This window comes from Thunnus albacares, chromosome 19, assembly GCF_914725855.1.
Source record: "Thunnus albacares chromosome 19, fThuAlb1.1, whole genome shotgun sequence".
In the NCBI taxonomy this organism is placed as follows: Eukaryota; Metazoa; Chordata; class Actinopteri; order Scombriformes; family Scombridae; genus Thunnus; species Thunnus albacares.
Window position 1 is genome coordinate 20,920,463 of NC_058124.1, and position 19,517 is coordinate 20,939,979.

The 19,517-nt window shown below is 42.0% G+C and overlaps 2 protein-coding genes across 9 annotated transcripts in view; one reads left to right on the plus strand and one right to left on the minus strand.

The window, feature by feature from the left end:
• On the minus strand, nt 1-7,952 carry ncdn (neurochondrin). The gene is made up of 8 exons (XM_044334850.1): nt 7,798-7,952; nt 7,345-7,574; nt 5,230-6,301; nt 4,154-4,323; nt 3,677-3,918; nt 2,503-2,718; nt 2,271-2,413; nt 1-737 (listed from the first exon to the last, which is right to left on the minus strand). Exons 2-8 carry the CDS (start codon nt 7,564-7,566, stop codon nt 316-318), a joined length of 2,487 nt encoding a protein of 828 aa, XP_044190785.1. The 5' UTR covers nt 7,567-7,574; nt 7,798-7,952; the 3' UTR covers nt 1-315.
• kiaa0319l (KIAA0319-like ortholog) overlaps nt 7,518-19,517 on the plus strand; it is a 24,568-nt gene continuing 12,568 nt past the window's right edge. The window contains exons 1-8 of one of the 8 annotated variants that reach the window (XM_044334847.1): nt 7,518-7,604; nt 10,016-10,685; nt 13,020-13,196; nt 14,137-14,241; nt 16,526-16,794; nt 17,382-17,459; nt 17,778-18,021; nt 19,404-19,502. In XM_044334847.1, coding sequence (XP_044190782.1) covers nt 14,148-14,241; nt 16,526-16,794; nt 17,382-17,459; nt 17,778-18,021; nt 19,404-19,502 — 784 coding nt within the window. In that variant the 5' untranslated portion in view covers nt 7,518-7,604; nt 10,016-10,685; nt 13,020-13,196; nt 14,137-14,147. Of the gene's footprint in view, nt 7,605-8,217; nt 8,783-8,874; nt 8,968-10,015; nt 10,686-13,019; nt 13,197-14,136; nt 14,242-16,525; nt 16,795-17,381; nt 17,460-17,777; nt 18,022-19,403; nt 19,503-19,517 lie in introns of those variants that run through there. The other 7 variants (XM_044334842.1, XM_044334844.1, XM_044334848.1 and 4 more) reach the window with 7 other exon arrangements.

Sequence of the window (19,517 nt, forward strand, 5' to 3'; positions counted from 1 at the left end):
TGTTCTCTAATAAAATAATTCTTTATTAAATGCATTTACATTTCAACATTCACTGGCAAGAACTGCTGTCTCTTTCATGCAAATAAAGAAAACTAAATGATAATAAGAGTGCTTTTACACTGAAAATACGATACACAGAGACGCACCTTTTGTCCTTGGCACAAAAGGTAACACATGATCCATGTCAGAGTGGTATAAATAATAAACACACCAGTTTGGCTTCAGTGATAGTCGTGTTGTTTTTTTAATTTTCTAAGTGCGACTTGATTTTCACCTCCGTTAAAGAGTTCACTGTCTGTCTGCAGCAGTTTGTTTTCACTTCACTCCCACCGACTTCTTCAGGTTCCTCATAGAGCTCAAAGCTCCTTTATGGTTTCTCATCATCGTGTCTCCGATCTCCTGCTTACATTGCGTGCATTGGTTCGCCATGGCGCACAGGGCTTCTTCTAGCACCTCCTGCGTGTGCTGGTCGGGTAGCGCGCTACACTGAGCCAGCATAGCCAGCGTGTGTTTGAGCCAACCTTCCTCTCTGACCAGCGCGGTGATCCAGGGCTGGGCGCGGACGCAGCCTCCCAGAGCCTGTAGACTCAACCTCCAGAGCTCCGCGGCCTCGTCCCAACTCTCCTCCCAGCTGAGGCTCACCTTGACCGGTCCGGGGCCGGAGCCGGAGTCCAGGGCTCCGCGGAGGAACCGGAGAGCTGTGGAGAAGAACCGCCTCTGACCCGCTTCCGCCGAGCCTGGAGACAAAAGAGGAAATTTAACCTTTAGTTGATGAAAAAAAATGTTTAACAGATCTAATATTTTTGAAGCAAAGTTATGTTCCATGTTTAAAATGTACAAAGCACAAAAAAGAAGAAATAATACATCCCTAGGAGATAAAAATAACTTTTCTACTGTAAATGCTAAAAGAGTCCCAACCAAATGTCAAGGGAAAAAAAAAACCCACATTACTTACATAATAATAAGAAAGTTGCACTAATCACTTCTGTGGCCACTAGGGGGCAGAAACACATCAAAACAAGCCTACAAATATAAAAACACCACTATATCCTCAGCCTGTGGACAGTATATGTAGTTGTTGTGGCTGTTGGGTTAGAAAACAACTGTCCACTTTCACATCCACATGGCATGGACTCTTTTTTTTATTGGCTATTTGATGAATGTGGGTCTACATGGTCTGTTTTGTGTCCACCGTCTCCTGAGTAAAGTGTTCTTAGCATCTTCGCTTTTCCTTCAACTGTGTGTGTGTGTGTGTGTGTGTGTGTTGATCTGGGTGGCAAGCTGCTTCATACAATTGCTGTTACAGGGATAAATAAAGTTGTATTGAATTGAACTGATGTGCTCGCTATTTGGAGCTTTGTTTGCTGGAAATCGATGCATACAGAGCAGCTTTAAAGCCAAAACAATGAGCTAAAAGAGACACAAAAAAAAGAAGTGTAGAAATGCAGAGCTGGATGATATTTCCCTGGGATTTCTTCACTTCCCCTTTCAGATTACAGAGAGTATGTTGATTCATCGCATTTTGTATCTGCGTCTTGTGTATGACGACATCTCTGCCCAACCCAGTGCTCTGCATTCCCATGGATACCATAGGAGGAAAGGCAAAGGTATCACTAATAGGTAACCTATAAAGTTCCTACGCTCCAGAAGATCTTGTGGGTGGGTGCGTCTGATGCTAAACTGCGACTGTGGAAGGATCAAAAAAATCCCGCACACTGTTAATCACTTGTACTCACTTTATTTACAAGGTTTCAGTCCTTAGATCTCGTTCATGTTGAATGAACGTTCCCTGATGAAAGTCTGAGGACTGAAACGTCGAAAATAAAGTACGAGTGATCGACAGCGTGTGGGATTTATTGATCCTTTTAAAAGGTCTAACTAATGGCTTGATTCCATTTAGCTTTGCCTGTTCCACAGCCTTAGTGTTATGCATGCTGGCTCTCGCATGGCTTACTGGGTCATCGAAATGAAATGAAGCCACTATTAATATTGTTAGTTCCACCTGTGCTTCCCTGCTATGACAAGACAAATGTCTGCTGTGAAAGAAGTCAATTACAAAAACACTGTCACTTGAAACCTTGTCAATAACACTGGAAAGAAACACAATTACCACTGAATAGTACTAAAACAACATTATAGGTCTGCAGTATAATACTGTAGAATTACTGTATAATTGTAGTAATCTAGCACACAGTGTATTTGTATGACCAGCTGAGGTCAACTGCAAAATATTTGGTATCAAGTGTGTGAATAATCAAAACCACTTTAACCTGTAGGAGCTGATTTAAGTCGGCCAATCATTAGTCCCAAAGTGCAGTAATTTGCTGCTAGGACCAGGAGGCGGGGTTTATGCACCAAAACAGGAAGCGTTTCACTCAGAAGGGCTTCCAGAGTTCTGAAACATGGGTCCTTCCTAGAAAACAAACAAGAAGAGAAAAAATAATTTGGAATTTGCACTATAATAAACTGATGCTAACATGAATATGTTATGCAAGCAGCTACCTGACTCTCTCCGGCTCTGTGACGGTGAAGTTGAGGAGGGCAGAGCAGGCTGTCTCCATGCTGGGGTCTCTTGCTGATGCCACTCCACTTTTCCCCCTCAGGGAAGTCCAGCTCTGGGACAGGTAGTCCACCAGCAGCGCCGGGGTGTCGAGGGTCAGCAGCACCTTTCTGGGACCTTCCTCTGCTGACAGGTGGCACAGAGCTGGGAGGAGATACCTGAGAGAGAGGGAGGAGGAAGATGAGACAGAGGGAGAAAATAAAATAGAGATAACATTGATATTATGATGATGTATTCATTTTCTTAGTTGTGTTGTGGTTTAGAGGACTTAGGAAGAAAAATAGGATGTTATTAGGGCTGAAACTAACAATTATTTTAGTAATTGTTTGTTCTCATTCTCATTTCTTTGATTCATTGATTCTATAAAACATCAAAGCAGTGAAAAACATCCATCACAATTTCCTAGGATCCCTGGAGATGTCATTAAATGTCATATTTTGTCCAAAATCCAATGATATGCAATTTTCCATAATGTAAGACAAGGAAAGGCTGCAAATTCTCAAATCTGAGAACCTGAAACCGTCACATTTTTGACATATTTGCTTGAAAAAAAACAACCTAAATAATTGAACAATTACCAAATTGTTGCTGATTAATTGCAGCTATACATGTCTTAACAATTTATCAAAGCAGCACAAAATATGGAGTCAGAAATTACACATTTCTATCAAGGATCACCTGCTACACTACCTGTTAAACTACCTGGTAAACTGTTTCAGTTAGATACAGCCCTTAAGCGTTTGCCTGTTCTCAAACAAATCAAAACAAAACAAAACAAAACAGAGCTCATCTTACAGCATTGAGGAAGAGTTTAGGGAAAATAACATGTCACCTATTGTTCTTAAATGACTGAGCTCACAAGAATGTCATTACACTGACAGAAACGGGACATACAAGTGAAGACGAAAGACAACAAAAGAGCACGATAAACTAGAAATACCGCCTTGAGGTTGTACGCCTCACCGACGTGGAGCAATAAAAACATCCACTGTTTATGTGTTTTAAACCGAAAAAAAGTTTGATCTAGAACTTGGAAATGCACTGACAACAGGTAGGATGAGTGCAGAACATATGAAAAAAACTGATTCCCTGATGCGTGTTGTCATTTTTTTTTACCTCAGAGCTTCTTTGCCCGTCCAGGCCGCTCTCTCCTCGGCGACGGACATGTCGGCCATCCAGTCGGAGAGGCCCTGCTGCTCTTGGCTCTCTCCCTGCATGTGGCTCCGGGAGTAGCCGATCAGGAACGGCAGCAGTCCGGTCACTTCCTCCTTCAGACAGGACGTCTCCTCTGCCAGCCATGAGCACAGAGAGCGGAATGTGGCGAAAATAAAAGGGTTGCCATAGCGACTTGGGTCCACCTTGGGAGAACAGGAAGAGAGGAAGGACTGAACTCTGAGGAAGTTTACTGTTTTTACAGCACAGAGAACATAAGCATTAGTGTGGGACTTCAAAATATTGAAAGAGATAAGGAGCAGGAATTTCATATCATTAAAGCTGGGAACAGTTTGCTGCCCTCTTTCACTGACTGGTCTTTCTAGCAGCAGCAACGAGTAGCTCATTCGGAATAAAGAAGCTTAAATATCATCCTCTAACCTGCTGCAAGTGGTACATTACAGCAGAGAAGGCCTCCTCCAGCACGCCGAGGACCTGCCTGCTCTGCTGCAGGCTGAGCGTGGAGACGGAGCTCTGAGGAGGCGCGGCGGTCTGCGTGACGCCCAGACAGCAGGCCTGCTCTATGGCCGCCTCCATGATCCTGTAACAGCCTGGGAATGACGAGATGCGGTTTAAATAAATAAAGAAGTTAGTTATGTTTTACCACGTGCATAGTTTCACAGTGCTACCTAGTTTATGACCCACTATTGGTGTTATCATTATGCATTAATGGTTCAAGTTCAAGACTACTTGTCTCCTCTGAGCAACAACAGCAAATCATTAACCTTTATTGTTATTGTTAGAGCAATAGACATAAATATTTAACTTTCAAATCGGAAGATGATCAAGGGAGTAGTGTGGGCTGGACGCTTTATGACATGGTTTTACTGTTTAACACTGTTGTAATCCAAAGAAGATGGAAATATGAGCTTGACACGGTTGATCTTGGAAACAACAATGCAAACAGCGCTGACAAAATATGTGTTTGTTCTGTCTACTGCTGTTTCAAAGGTCAAACATTACCCTTCAAGCTAAGCTTTTACATCAACATGGATGAGAAATCCTACAGGTGCCTGGAAATTTTGATCATCTACGTTTCCATGGCAACTGAGAAAACTCCATCTGTTCACGAGGACAGTGTTATGCATTTGAAAGCTCCAGGACAACAGAGCGAGTGGACCTTGAGTTAAGGTTGTTTGATTATCTTTTCACCAATCTGTGTCTTAAGACATCTGAAAATGTGGTACACAGTTTTGTCTGACATCTAGCCCGTGGCCCAAGCATCAGCTGTTAAGATTTTTGTGGTGATCTGGATCTGGGATTGCTGCCATAAGACATAATATTTATGGTGTATCGTGGTTCTTGTGGAGAACCAACACCCAGGACTTCCAAGTTGATTGCTAAACAGCATCAGATTCATACGCTTGTCTTCCAGAGACTCAAACTTAAGAGGACAAACAGTAAACAAACAAACTATTCCTGTGGCTTCAGCTTTGGAATTTGAATAAGCAAACTACCTGTGAGTGTGTCTTGCAGCTCTGGGCTCAGATCATTACCAGGTGGTTCCTCCAAACCCATTCTGACCTCCACACAGGCCCGGTTCACCAGTAAACAGCAGAATTTCGGCGGTCCCACCTGCTCCCAACCATACAAATCTAGCAGACACGCACAGAGGACCAGGATTGGCCCGATCTGCCTCGGCGTCAACTTAGCCTGCATCATGGGTCTCAATTCCCCCCACACACGGCTCACGACTCCCTTCAGCTCCTCTCTCTCCACTTCCACTCCCGCCGGGGGGAGAAACTGCACCAACTGGGAACACATATCCAGCTTGGTCTGGTCTTTGGATTGGCAGAAGTCTTTAGAGAGCCTGACCAGCAGAGCGAGGAGCTCTGCAGGGTGTTTACTCCATGCTTTGTCTTTGGTTTTACCTGAGAGAAGGCAACCAAGCAAGGCAAGCCCCCTCTTGTGGCTGTAGGTTTGGTTTTGTTCCACTGCTTGGCACAGAGCCGGGACAGCACCCCTGCTCAGCAGCTGGTCAGGACCCTTGGGTAAGGCACACACAGCTGTCAGAACCTGGTAGCAGTCAGCTGCCAAGGCCTCGTCCAGCTTGGAGGAGGGTGAGGCTTCTTGAGGGGTTGATACTCCATTTGTTGCACTGCTATCATCCCCCTTTTGCTTGCCTGTCTCAGTCTCTCTTGCCGATTTAGCCACATTGGCAGAATTACTTCCTTGGTTTGAAATCTCCGCCAAGTGGATTTTACTATCTGGACTCGGCCCCATCTCTCCGGCTTGGTTCTGTTCCTCTGCTGCCTGTTTCTGCTGGTTCATGGGACCGTTTGCTAAGATGCCCAGAAGAAGCGGGATTGTGGTGAGGAGCTGGGGCTGACAGGCCATGTCCGGATCTGTGCTCAGGGCAGACAACAGAGCCGTGCCCAATGACAGGAGTTCATGTGGGGGTAAACCGGAGTTGTCATTCCCCCTGACTGCTGTCAGCAAAAGCCGAGCTGGAAGGTTGAGGCCGACTGCCTCGAAGATGCGCCTCAAGGTGGGTTTGTCTAGTTGGCTTGCTGGACACAAACGAGTGATCTGCAGACAGAGAGAGGGAAATAAGATAGGTCACAGTCTTGTCACACACACGGTCTCTATTCTTCTGAGTTTACTTGGATTGAAGGGTCGGCTCATCCAAATTGCAAAAAAACCCAAAAACTAACATTTTCTTACTTAAATCTTCTTTTAGTTTTGGTTTTATCTGTTCAGATTATGACACGTTTCTGCCTCCACCCTGACACAATGTAGGTGAACAGAATTTAATTTGTCGTACTTAAAACATCAAACAAAAAAGTCTACAGTAACATCTCTTTCTAGAAACAGTGTCTCTGTTACTCTGGATAATCCAGAGAACAGACTCTACAGTTTTCCTCTGTGCTATTTCTTCAGTATAAAGTAATTCCGATATTCACAGCAAGGTGTGTGGATTATCGACCGCAACTCGATCATAGTTTTGGAAATGTTGCTGTTGAATCAAAACCTAGATATAAAACCAAAACTAAACCATCTGCATGGCTAAATAATACTACAAGTGAGTAAAAAAAATAAAATAAAATCAGCACTTTGCTTACATCTTTATCTGGTTAATATTAAAAGTTTGTAGTCCATGTAAATAGTAACTACATGTGGTTAAAATAAACAGAAGCACAGATATATCTAGACTTAAGTACATTATATTTTAGTAAGCCATAGTGCAAACAGTTGGTAAACTATCAATGACTGTGTTTACGTGGACAATAGTATCCTGGTTGCATTGGATTTTTTAAGTATGCCAGTTATGTGTTTGCACATGTAAATGTCATATCCTGGTTTCTAGAAGGTTTAACCCGAGAAACCAAATATGTCAATCTGGTTTGCTCCAATAGAAACTGGGATATTGTTGTATGCAAACAGCTTATCCAGGTATCTGATGATTCTCTGCCATGTGTGCAGGTGTGTCTTCAGCTCACTTTGTGCAGCAGTTAAGTCAGTAAAACGACTGTAATGCGGGGGGATGAACTATATTGTTGCTCTGTGATCAGATGGAGAAGAAATCTAGCAGAGTGGTATAACTGTGTGTAATTTGCACCCTATTTTCTTACCAGCAGAAGTGCAGCCAATGTGTGGCTATCATTTTTAGCGTGTTTGAGAGCATGGAGACATTTCTCCAACACCTCATTCTGAGCATCAGTCAAACCACCTCCTGTGTCCCTTTCTGAGGATCCTCCACCTTCACCTTCTCCTCCTCCTCCTCCCTGCTCCTCTTTTCCAGGACAAGGAGGCTGGCAGCTCACGACAGGTGTAACTTCGGCGCTGTCAGCCATTGTGACCTCTGTTTAACCAAGAAGAGAGCAATAATAAAGTAAGTGAACTCTAAAAGGGACTTGAAAATCAAACGGTTAATCATGTCATTGATTAGCTCCACACTGTTATGGGGCAACGAGAGTAGCCAAATCAATGGTTTTCAGCTGATTTGCATGAGTTATTCTCAGTAACGGTTGGCAACAATTCGGGATGTAACATTTGAATCATAAAACGTTTATAAAATAACTTACATTGTTGACAACCCTCCTAACCGCTCTTAGCGCGCGACAACAACTCGTGAGCACCTTCAGGAAGTAACCTGTCAAAATAAAAGAAAGAAACCAATGAAAACGGTCCAACAATGTCAGTCAACCAATAGCAGCGGGGATAGTTGGAAGGTGACGACGCCATTTTGCTCCGTGTGGTAACGGCGGAGGAGCGGTCGTGCCTAGAAGGCAACCCTAGATTTGCGAAAGATCTCGCGAGAGTAATTATTTTATCCCAAACCATGAACTGTCCCTATCCTTAACTAGCTGTTTTTTGCGCCTAAAACTAACCTTTACCTTAACCACAGCCTTGTCACATCATACATCATAATTATTTCCATACAGTGACAAACAGCGCACATTATGCAGGAAAAACGCGCACAACTCTCGCGAGAGTTTGGGGAATCTAGGGTTACCATCTAGACACGACCTGAAGAAGCGCGAAGCTGCGTGATTTTCATGGAGAAGAAAAACCATTTTACTCTTTTCCCCATGTTTTTCGCACCAAGTACACCACGGACATGACGCTCGATAAAATGCAGAAACTTGGCTATTTTTGTTGAGCTCGCCTTGACAGCGGTCAGCAGGTGGCGCAGGCCGGAAGTAGTCGGATTAACGTTAACCGTTCACTCAAGATGGTGGAGAAGCAAAACTAGAATTCAAAAAAGTACGTTATGTATGTAATATAATTTGTAGCGTCGTTAAGTGTACTACAACTTCCGTCTTGTATGTATTGTTAATAGTCATTATTGTGCCTTTATCGCCTGCAAACCTTCCAACGGCTATGCCATTAAGTACTTTATTTTAAAAATTCCAGCCAGCGGAAGCGTTGTTTATCATTCTGGCTAACTTGACAGTTAAAAGGTACATCAGCTGTACAAGCGAGAGGGACACTGACCTAATTCACTGTACAGCGGACAACAGCAACAACGACGACGACACCAACACACCAAAGCGACGGACCGAAAGTGTAAGACGGTGCCGTTTTTCTGTTGTCTGTGTGTCCGTGTTACACTTTCATTCTTTAATGGTGTCGTGACAGTTGCCATTAAAAACGCACAGGATGAATCCGTGACTCTGCGTGAGGTGAAAGAGAGATGCCAGCAGCTGTTAGCCTCAAGGTGCCTTAAACGCGTGTGATCCTGGATTATACAGGTGAAATACCCGAAGGTGTTCTACCTCAGCTTTCCCGTCTCAGCGCTCGGACCTCAGTATGCCTCGTATAAAAGGATCTAGTAGAAACGATGTGTCACATTATTGAATCAACCGTCACTCGTTTGTAATTTGGTGATAGTGCAGTGGACTGCGCAGGCTAGAGCCATCGGCCTCTATTAAATTATCTGACTGCTAGAGGCGTTCTGTTTTTCGTAAATCTGTTTTCAGGCTTGTAAAATACATTATGCACGAGCCCACCATTTTGGATGAATTGTCTTCAGTGCATTTACTCATGCGTTTGCATTTGATTGACAGTTCCTCATTCAAGCCGTCAATCATGCACTTATTTTATTACTTTAATTGCTTAATCGTTTAACTGATTAAGTGTCAAAAATAGTTATAGATACTGGGAAATTTGGCTTGTAGCTTGGCAAGAATAGACATTTCAATACAGACTCATCTATTAGTAAACAAAATGGAGAAAAAAATATATGCAGGAAAAGTAACATGCAGAACAGAAAAAAACAATCAGTGATAGCAATAAGTACAAACAAATTAAATAGCCAAAAACAAAAAAAATGAGAAGTTGAAAGTGGTAAAAGAGTGTTACACATAATATTTTATTATTGTTCCTATGTGCTACTTCTGCAAGACAAAATTAGTATAGCAAAAAAATGACAAAAAAGAACAATATTATTAAGCCAAAGTAAACTTAATTAAAAGGTTTTTAGTTTTTTAATTTTATAAATGTCTGGACTCTCCCTATCATCAGGTGAAAAATCTATTTGAAGTTAAGAACTAATAGTGTTGGTTTATAAACAGTCAGTTGTTGCACTTCAGGTAAGCTAAGCTTCAACTGATATATTCTTTATACTTGTGATACTTGTGTTGCACCCGATTAAAATGTATCCGAGGGTTAGAATATTTAGTTTTGTCAAGATATCACTATTATTGTCTTTGCAAAATGTTATTATTTTTGTTGACTGCTCCAGGACTCTGAGTTTGGGAGAGAAATAAAAAAAAACAACAACTTATTATTTCCTTTCAGCAGCCTGAAGAGATTGTGCGTGGGATTTGGTGTCATTAAAGAGAAAGCTCCACCAACCTGTCTGCCTAGAAGCCAATACAGCGCTGTCAACTGTGCTATTGACTTCTGCAACTGAGAGAGAGAGAGAGAGAAAGAGGAGGAGGAGGAAACCGGCAGAGAGAGAGAGAGAGAGAGAGAGAGAACTTGTCCTCCTGGATGTAAGGGGTCTATTGGTCACAGAGATCATTGTTCTGCAGAAGCTTCTCAAGGGAAAAGTAGCCATTGAAAAGTCTATAATGGCCGAGCTGTCATCAGCCCAGGTGACCGAGTGCACCTGAGCGTTACTGCTGCTGCACACATTCAAACCACCATCAGCCTCTTGGCATTTGCTGCGCAGGAAAAAAAAAAAAAGAAGCTGAATCCACTTAGTTGTGACTTCAGCAAGGAGGAAAAAACGTGACTGAATCCCTCACATTGTTTTTGTCTGGATTATTTTTACCTGGATCTTTTTTTTCTTCCTGCTTTGGTGGCTTTACCTGGGACTGAAAAACAAGCAAGAGGAGGACAAATGACTTCGTGGATTTTGGACTGACTGAGCTGCTGCTGATTATAGCAGAGGAGGCTGCTGGAGCTCAAGCGTGTGTGTGTGTGTGCAGGAATGCAAATTCACATATGGAGGCAGACCATAGAGGTTGGTGTCAGCGGTTTATGTTGTGCATGTGTGGAAGAGATTGCTATCATATGAAAGACTTCATTCCAAATAATACACTTCACCCCCCTGTTACTGTTTACAAAGTTATACAAACGACTTACCTGATAGCTTACGGTGATAGTTTATGTATATATAGTGAGTCTGTGTGTATAAATAGCATCTTTCTTGCACAGTTTTAACAGATCTAGTATAGTTGTAGCAGATTTACTATTTGCTATCATGAAATTACAATCTTAATGTTGTTATCACCTACCTTGAATCCTACAAAGTTGTAATTCTGTAAAGGATAATATATCATTATCATTTGCAAGTTTAAAAAAAACTGACCAATGTTCACTGAGTAACATAATTTCCCACCAAATCTGGATGTATAGCGTCTAGTTTACCTTTACAGACTGTGTGCACAGCAGATGCTTGTGAAAGCTGCTTGATTTGTTACCAGATTGCCCCATAGTGGTCTCCTGGTGAGACATTGTGAAGAAGAAGGCTTGCAGACGTCTTGAACACAGTGTCCCAGAACTTGTACTGTTCACGCCCCCCCTTTTTTTTTTTCTCTCCCTCTTCTGCTGTAAGAACTTGCATGAACATTTGAGAGGGGGGAAAAAAGTGAGAGTATGGCTTCTTCACTCAGACTCACTCCATGTGTTTCACGTCAAATCATAAACCAGCTTTGCTAACGTGTTACGTTACCCTTAAAAGAGCAAAATTTGCTTCGGTACCCCGAAACAACACAATCATGTTGGCTGATGTTTAACTTTCTCATGAGTGGAGTCCAACAGTCCGAGTCTTGCTCCTTTTTTTGGCGTCATCTCATTTAGCAAATTAATCATTCTCTAATCTATTATGATGAATCATCATTACTGATTACTTTAAAATTAGAAACTTCCTCATTACACCAACCGGAGGAAAGGACATTTAGCACTGTGATGTCAACCCTGGATGGTCTGTGCCTCGAGCATAATTTCATATACACTATGTAATCTTATGTACTGCGCTGTCAGATTATATATTGTGCAATCATTCATACATCAAGTACCATGTTTAACTCGTGTCTCCCATGTGGGTCTGACCTGAGTCCAACCCTCTTGAGTGCCACATAGAAAAGACTCATTTAAACAATAGTATGGAGCATCACTGAAGGATGCATTTATCTGATAATAGTGCTGCAACTGCAAAGGAGAGAAATAAGAGCTTGTGGTTTTCAGGCATGCAGCAATCCTCCAACTCATTTTCATATTCACCACAAACGCGTACTGCAAGTAATAGGTTGTAAACCTTAAAGACTAAACACCTAAGGCAACAAAGGACAGATTGAGTAGTTTAGATTGTGTGCTTTGCGTAGTGTGCTGATGTATGCCCTTTGGCTAAGACAGTGGGACTTGACACCTGTCACATTTTCTTGTCTTTTTCATCTTCACTTCAGTGTCGCTTCAGCTAATAGTTTAAAGGACAGTGCTCACAGGATTGTGAGTTATGCAGTGCCTCCTTAAAGTTACAGGATATTAGCAGAATTGTTGCATAATGAGACTAACTTGTTGTATTATTGCTATACTCAAGCAGAGAACATTTCTTTCTATGTCATAATTACAACAGAAGACAGTAGACTGAAATGTTCTCTAACGGGAAGCTCTGGAGTATTTGTTTCCAACAGATCACCAAACTGATTTTATTTTTCTTCTTCTGCTATTTTTGTCCTCTTGAATAGTTTAATCAATTCATGATGTAGTGTCATATGATTAATTATCATCTTGTAATCCTCAGATCCATCTATAACAGTACAGTTCATGTACCATTCCTCCCTTTTGTGCTCTCTCCAGTACCTTCAGTTGAAGTGGTTTAGTCTAAACTTTCGTAATGAGACTCATGTGTTGTTGAAGCTCTTCAGAGTACTTTTCTGAAGAGTTAAAGTGCTCTTTTCTCTCAGTAATCAATGTAGGAAAGAACATACTTGAACATCTTGATGTTATGGCTGGGTTATATGGATGAAGTCACTATAAAAATAAGAATATTTTTCTGATAATTATCCTCCACTGTTATGCATTTCATTAGACAAAACTCTTCTCATGTGTGAAACAGAAACATTTGTTCATTTTTAATTATATTTTCCTTTGTACCATTAATGTGGAAAACAGAATTTTTAAAACCGCCAACACATTATGATCAAATTATGATCCAATTGCACTGATTGTCATTATACAGTAACTTCGAATCACCACCCAGCCCTGTATGGTCACACATGTCCATCCTAATGTGAAAAGAATTAAATAATTGACGTATTAAATCATTTTTTCTTCTCTGTTGTTCCCTCCCTAGCGTTGTGTTTGAGCAGCTGAGCCTGTGAAGGCCCCAGTGGCGGCCATGTTGGATCTCTTCCACAGAGTGCTGGTGTTGACCCGTCTTCACCCATCACCTCACAGCACCTCGCTGCCAACCTAACTCCTCACTCTCTCTTCCCACATCTCTTTCTTCCACCGCCTGGACGGGAGAAAGGTAAACTTGGCGTGTTTTGCAGGTTGCACTTTTCATTTGGCGTGTGTGCTTGGTTTCTTTAGGCGGGCTTGTGAGTAAACTAACTGTACATTCAATTGGTCAGCTGGCTTCACAGCTGTTATTTTTTTGAGTGGGATGGAAGTCAGACCTGCCTGTAGTGGTCGAAGGGCGAAGTCTAAAAGCTCAATGTTATCCTTACTGCAATGTAATACAAACAACCTCAAGTCTGTTTTTCTTCTTCTGTCATCTCAGTAAGTGACTCTGTAGCCTTTTTAGCTATTTTAGTGGCACGGCTCCGTGGATGACGATGTCAGTCGTTCTGTCTGTCGTCAATACACTACTTTGGTTGGGACAACAATATCTTAACAACTACTTGAATTGGCATATTTGGTACAAACATTCATGGCTCCCAATAGGATGTATCCTAATGACTTAAGTGATCCTCTTTTAAGTCTTTTAATCTAGCGCTACCATGATGTAGCTTTTAGTGAAATGTCTCGACGAGTATTGGATGGATTTGCCATGAAACTTGGTACAAATGTTCACATCCCCTTCAGGATGAACTGGGTGATCCCATTGACTTTTCTGCTAGCACCATCATTAGCTCAAACTTTGCTTTGTCCAATACTTGATTTTATGACGAAATCTAATTACATTCCCATCAGGCTCAGCTATACTTTGTGTGTAGTGCTGAATTAGTGAAATGAAGCCTCACAGAGAAGCTAGCATGAGTCAGTCAGTAGTACTTGCCTCTGAAATTACTTAAATGTCAGAGGTGTTGGTGAGTAATTTTGGTTGGTGCTTCTGTGGTTATCCCATCATTAATTCTAGTAGACCTTGCCTTGTTAAAGATTTATTATGTAGTAATTTTACATGGCTTTAACACCCCATTTGTGTCCAGTGAACAGTGCTCTACCATAGTTCTGTTTCCTCTTTCTAGGTCCTAGGAAAATGTCCTATGCACACCGCAAGCTGCTCACCTGGAGCTTACCTCACCTCCTTCTCCTACCGCTGACCTACCTCTGGCTCTTGGCTCCTCCGACAGGTAAAATAAATCAATCGACACCCCACGTTCAAATGGCCTAACCACATTTATTGACAGAAAACTGATTAGGCTACTCATACATCTGTGCCTGTTTAACTACCAGCGCTTTTCTGTACAGTATATTCACACGCCTTTGATTACTCAGGGTGGGTCTTCATTGTCCTTAGAATCTTATTATGATACTTTGATGGTTTTAGGTTGTCAGTTGGTGTTTACTGTCCTTCTAATCTGAGGCGGGGAGACAGAGGACTGTTGGCACCCCTACTGTGTGTGTATGTGCCTTCTTTCTGATGCCACTCCGCTCAGTGGGTTACAATGTGAAACAGAACAATAGGGGCTCTGTGAGTAGACATTTGTGCATGTGTATGTGTGTGTGTGTGTGGGTGTTGAGGGGTGGTGGACACAAGAGGAGTGGACGCGAGGGGTGGGATGACTAAACAGAGACCAAAGGATCCTTTCTCAAACAAACTATAGTGCTTTTGTGCGAAACAAAACCTTTGTTTTCCCAGACTTGAGTTACACTGACGTCCCTTAAAGTCACCCTTGACTCTAGCGTTGCTGTGGTGGCAAACAGTGGTAAAAGCGCTGTCTGAGATGGACTGATGAACTGCATGTTTGTTTGTTTTTTTCTTTCAAAGCCGCCATTACTGTTGAAAAGCAGGACAAGCTCTTTGCTAACTACCCTTCAGCTGAATCTTATCTAAAAAATATCTAGAAATATTATTGTAAAGATTGTTTAAAATTATAATTCTTAAGATTTTCATGAAATCAAACTCTATTTTTGCTGCTTATTTGTGGTCTGCATTTTTTAGCAATAGCCATTCAATGTTTTTTCACTCTGTGATTGCCTCTCTAGTTGTTTTCCTTGTTAGTGGCAGAGTCTGCCAATCCCGTGCTGGACTCAGATCGCCTTCCTACGCATGACGGATGCATGTAGTTCAGTGTTACTGTTTGTTGTTTTATCTCATTGATAACAGCCTCGCTGTTTACTGTTCACCCTCCTACTGCCGTATCAGATGTGTTTTGAGTAACTGCTGATGCAAGCGCAACATTTCCTGCTGCTATGATTCACATTAAATATATTCAACTGCAAGGTGTGGGGTGGCTTTTTATTGCATAGCAATCCAAGGAATTGCAATGTCACTGACGTTAGCGCTGACAGCAAACAACGTGATTCCCTTTGGTCCTTGTCCTGGGATGACCTTTCAGGACTACAAAACAGAAATGAAAACCAGTCTAAGTGCTTTTTCATTGGGGCTGCAGATTTTTTAATTGACAGAGTGACTCAGCTGAGCTGTACTCATTTTGTCATTGGCTGTTTTTCACAGTTAGTTTGGCTGTTATCTTTTTGTTGCCATTCATTTGAGTACAGGGGAAATAAAAACTCATATTTCTCCAGGTGTTACGACTGTAGTCTGTTTCTTTTATTGTACTTTGCCACACAATGAATTTCCATCTTGGACAGCGGATGAATTGAATCAAACTCATTTCATGCTTCAAAAGGTTGAATAAGAATAGTTTTATCACCAAAAGTAATGCTCTTAAGGAGGAACACACACACATTGGGGCAGCTAACTGTAGCAGCAGACTGATGTATTACTGATATGAGTCTGATATGGTCTGGCTCAGAGGGTGGGGTTTTGTGCATACTGCATAATGTGCTTTGGGTTTTAATCAGTGTCTTGTTTTGTCAGGGAAAAGCCTCACTTCCTCTCTCTGCTGCTGACTTGGCTGACTGCTCGATCTGTGGCTTCATGTCGGCTTTTCTGAGAAATGTTCAGTCAGAGCCTAATCTGTGAAAAGTCTCACTAGCCGGGACCGGAATTCAATATGGGTTTCACTCTGCCCCTCTGCCTTTGACAATGCCAAGAGTAACCAACAATGCCCTGATTGATATAAATGAGTGAAATCTTGAAAAGGCTGGGAAGCACTGCCCAGCGGTAGATCCATATTGTTGCCTTTGGCAGATCCTTTTGATCAAACTACAAACTACACTACACTCTTTCTAGAATTTCTCTGTGGGGCAACTAGTCCATAACTGTTAGCTGTTATATTCTCATTCATCCATGTTTCAGGAGCAACTCCTTTTCCTTTTCTTTTGACCATGGTAGAAAGAGTTTTGTCTTTTAACAATGGCTGCTATAACATTTTGACAAGCTGTTTTTACCATCAGAATAATTACATGTTGCGAAGCTGTCAGGTAATGTGATGGCTTCAATTATCGCTGCAGTAATTCAGTAAAAGATGAGGGTGTTACCCTTCACTGCACTCTGTCTCCCTTCAGGTGTGTCTGCAAATCTCTGCCGGGTGACCGGCGGGGTGCTAGGGATCCACTGGAGCAGCATCATCAGCCTTGGTTGGCATCCTCTGGCAGACGGGAGAGCCGGGGCAACATGTTGGGAGTCCTGCTGCTTGAAGCCGAACTGTAACGCCGTGTGGAGCCTCGGCGGGCGCTGTGTGCTTCTCAGCTGCTCCCGTACGAGGGGCTGCCTCATCTCCTCTCTGCCCCAGCCTCATCAGGAGTCCCTCGGCCTCCTTCAGCAGCTTTCCAAGGTACGGCTGCTGCTGGTTGACCATTAGGCCTCTTCTGATGATACTGCCATTGGTGAGGGTAATGCAAACAGGAAAAAAAATCTACCTTTGCTGATTTTCTCTTATTTGGAAGAGATAGATTCATCATATATTTAGAGCAGAAGATTAGCATGTTGTTTTACAATTAAAGCAAGGGACACAGGGGTGATACTTGCCTAATTAAGCTGATCGAGTATTGGCTGTACGTCAGTGTTTTTAAAAAATTCAGTTTTTCTGCTAGCAGAATTTTTCACAGCGAGCCACCAAGTTAGTTTTTAGCAGCATTTTTATGTAACCTGACATAAAACAATCCAGTGAGTTCATGCACTGTGGTATACAGATTTAAATGTGGGAAATAAGAGCACTGGTGTCGGATCAGGAATCAATATCAGCAGGTACCCTGAGTTAAAGTATCGGAATTAGTATTGGGAGAGAAAAGGCTAGATCGGTGAATCCCGAATTAAAGCTAATAGCCTAACTATACTTTATGCTGTGTAGAAATCGGAAATTTTCAGTTCATTTGTGAAAAAATTTCTAAAATGATTTGTTTTTTGTAATGTCTCTTTAAGGGTCCGGTCACACCAAGACGCAGGAAGGCTCGACATGCAGGAAGCCACAAACCATTTACAGGACAGCTTACCAGCACGGTAACTACACAGAATATGGGTTAAATTTTTAATGTTTATATTGATTTTTACATAGTTGGCTTGTTTCAGTGGATTTGTTTGTGGCTTATAGACTTATGTACGAACCATGAATTAAGTTCTTTCTCAAAGCATTCCCACCCTCTTTCTTGCAATCACACTAATTAGTTAGTCAGATAGGAGTGTGGTTGTAGATTTGGGGAGTGCAAAAAAATAAATTACATAAAATCTGCACCTGGAAATTCTGCTTCAAACGTTGCACCTTGTTATTCAGACTTTCTCACATCATTCAAAATTCAACATTTATAACCATCTCTGCAGGAAAGCACCAAACTGGAAACAGCTCACCCAAGTCCAACAATACCCAGTGCCATCGCTTTTCCTCATACAACCCAAAAGCACGTCAGTCAGTTAACCAGTGTGAGCGCTGACACCGCTCCGGCTCCCTCACAACAAAACTCAACGGTGGAGGACACCTTTGATACAGCTGCGTCTTCCAATAGCAGTGATGTCAGCACACCCACGGTGACTGCAACTGCGATCATCACAACTCCAACACAGGCTGGTAAGGAAGGAATTATCTGCAGCAGCCGGTGTCACATAGCAACCTTTCTCTAGCTCCCTCAGTAATGTGTCTTGTCTTCATTTATTATTTATGAACTAATAAATAATATAACAGGATCGTCGTTGCGCAGAAGATTTCACACGACTTCTAAGTCCTTACTTTTCTCATGCAGTTTAAAACACTGCACATCCTTTTCCTTTAATCTTGTTTTTTATTCTATCACACAAACTCCTAAAGTTTGCACAAAAAAAACCACTTAACTGTTCTTTCTTTTTGTTGTTTTGACTAATATTTGGCAAAATGTGAAAATGTACTTTGCTGGCACATTTTATGGCAGACTGCTCAGATGCCATTTTTGCCAGATGAAGGAAACGTGTGCTGTGAGTGTGAAGCCAGTAGAATGTAAGCAATAGGAATGTGCTGAGACATGCTGGGCTTCTACAAACAAGAATAACTCGTATGGTCAGTTTCTCCTCCCTGAAGGACAATATCATCATTGAGCTGGCATTAAAGGTGCAGTGTGTAGAATTTAGTAGCATCTAGCGGAACGGACTTGGCAGAAATGGAATATGATATGTTTTAATTAGTGTATAATCCCATGAAAGAATCATCACCTTAGAATGAGTCCTTTATATCTACATAGGGAGTGGGTCCTCTTCCACGGAGCCCGCCATGTTTCTATAGGTAGCCCAGAACGGACAAACCAAGCACTAGCTCTAGAGTGGGCCATTCACGTTTTTTTGCGTGTTTCATGGCCACCATAGGTTCTCCTAGCAGCATAAGAGCCAGATATTTCCCTCAGGGGTTAGTGGAGACTAAAACAGAGCTAAAAGGAGAGTGAATATTGGACTTACATTCATCAGGTGGACACACAAACACTGCTCCAAATAAATGCTAATGTTGCTATGTGTCTGATGGATGTGTAAACAGGCAAATGTCTATTTTCCATAGGAATTTAAAATGTGATGATATGTTAGTGTTGTGTTCACAGCTCGCTCTGCTCCAAAGTGGCCATAAAATCAATTCTTGCAGGTTTCGGGGTTTTTTTATACCACAATGAATCACAAGCCATTGAATGGTGTGTGTATGCATTTGTTGCAAATTAGGTAAACAAGAGAAATGCAAGGAAAATAGTATGGTCTTTGCCCCCGTTATGCATTTTTTTAAATCCGTAAAACCAGTTTCATTTACCCAATCCAATTAATTATAATTGAGTAAAAGATTTTTTTTTTTTTTAACTATTTCATTTGGCCCCATTAAATCACTGTATGTCGATATTGACCTGCTCCGCTCTCCTACCAGTCTTTTGGTTGCCATGCCAACCCTTTGGTTACCATACTACTCTTTTGGCACTGTCTCTGATTCTGTGTTTACCACTGCAGTGAGGGAGCTGGTGGTGTCAGCAGGGGAGAGTGTAGAGGTCACGCTGCCACGCAATGAGGTCGAACTCAACGCCTTCGTGGTCCCAACACCCCCGCCAGGTAAAACCATGGAAA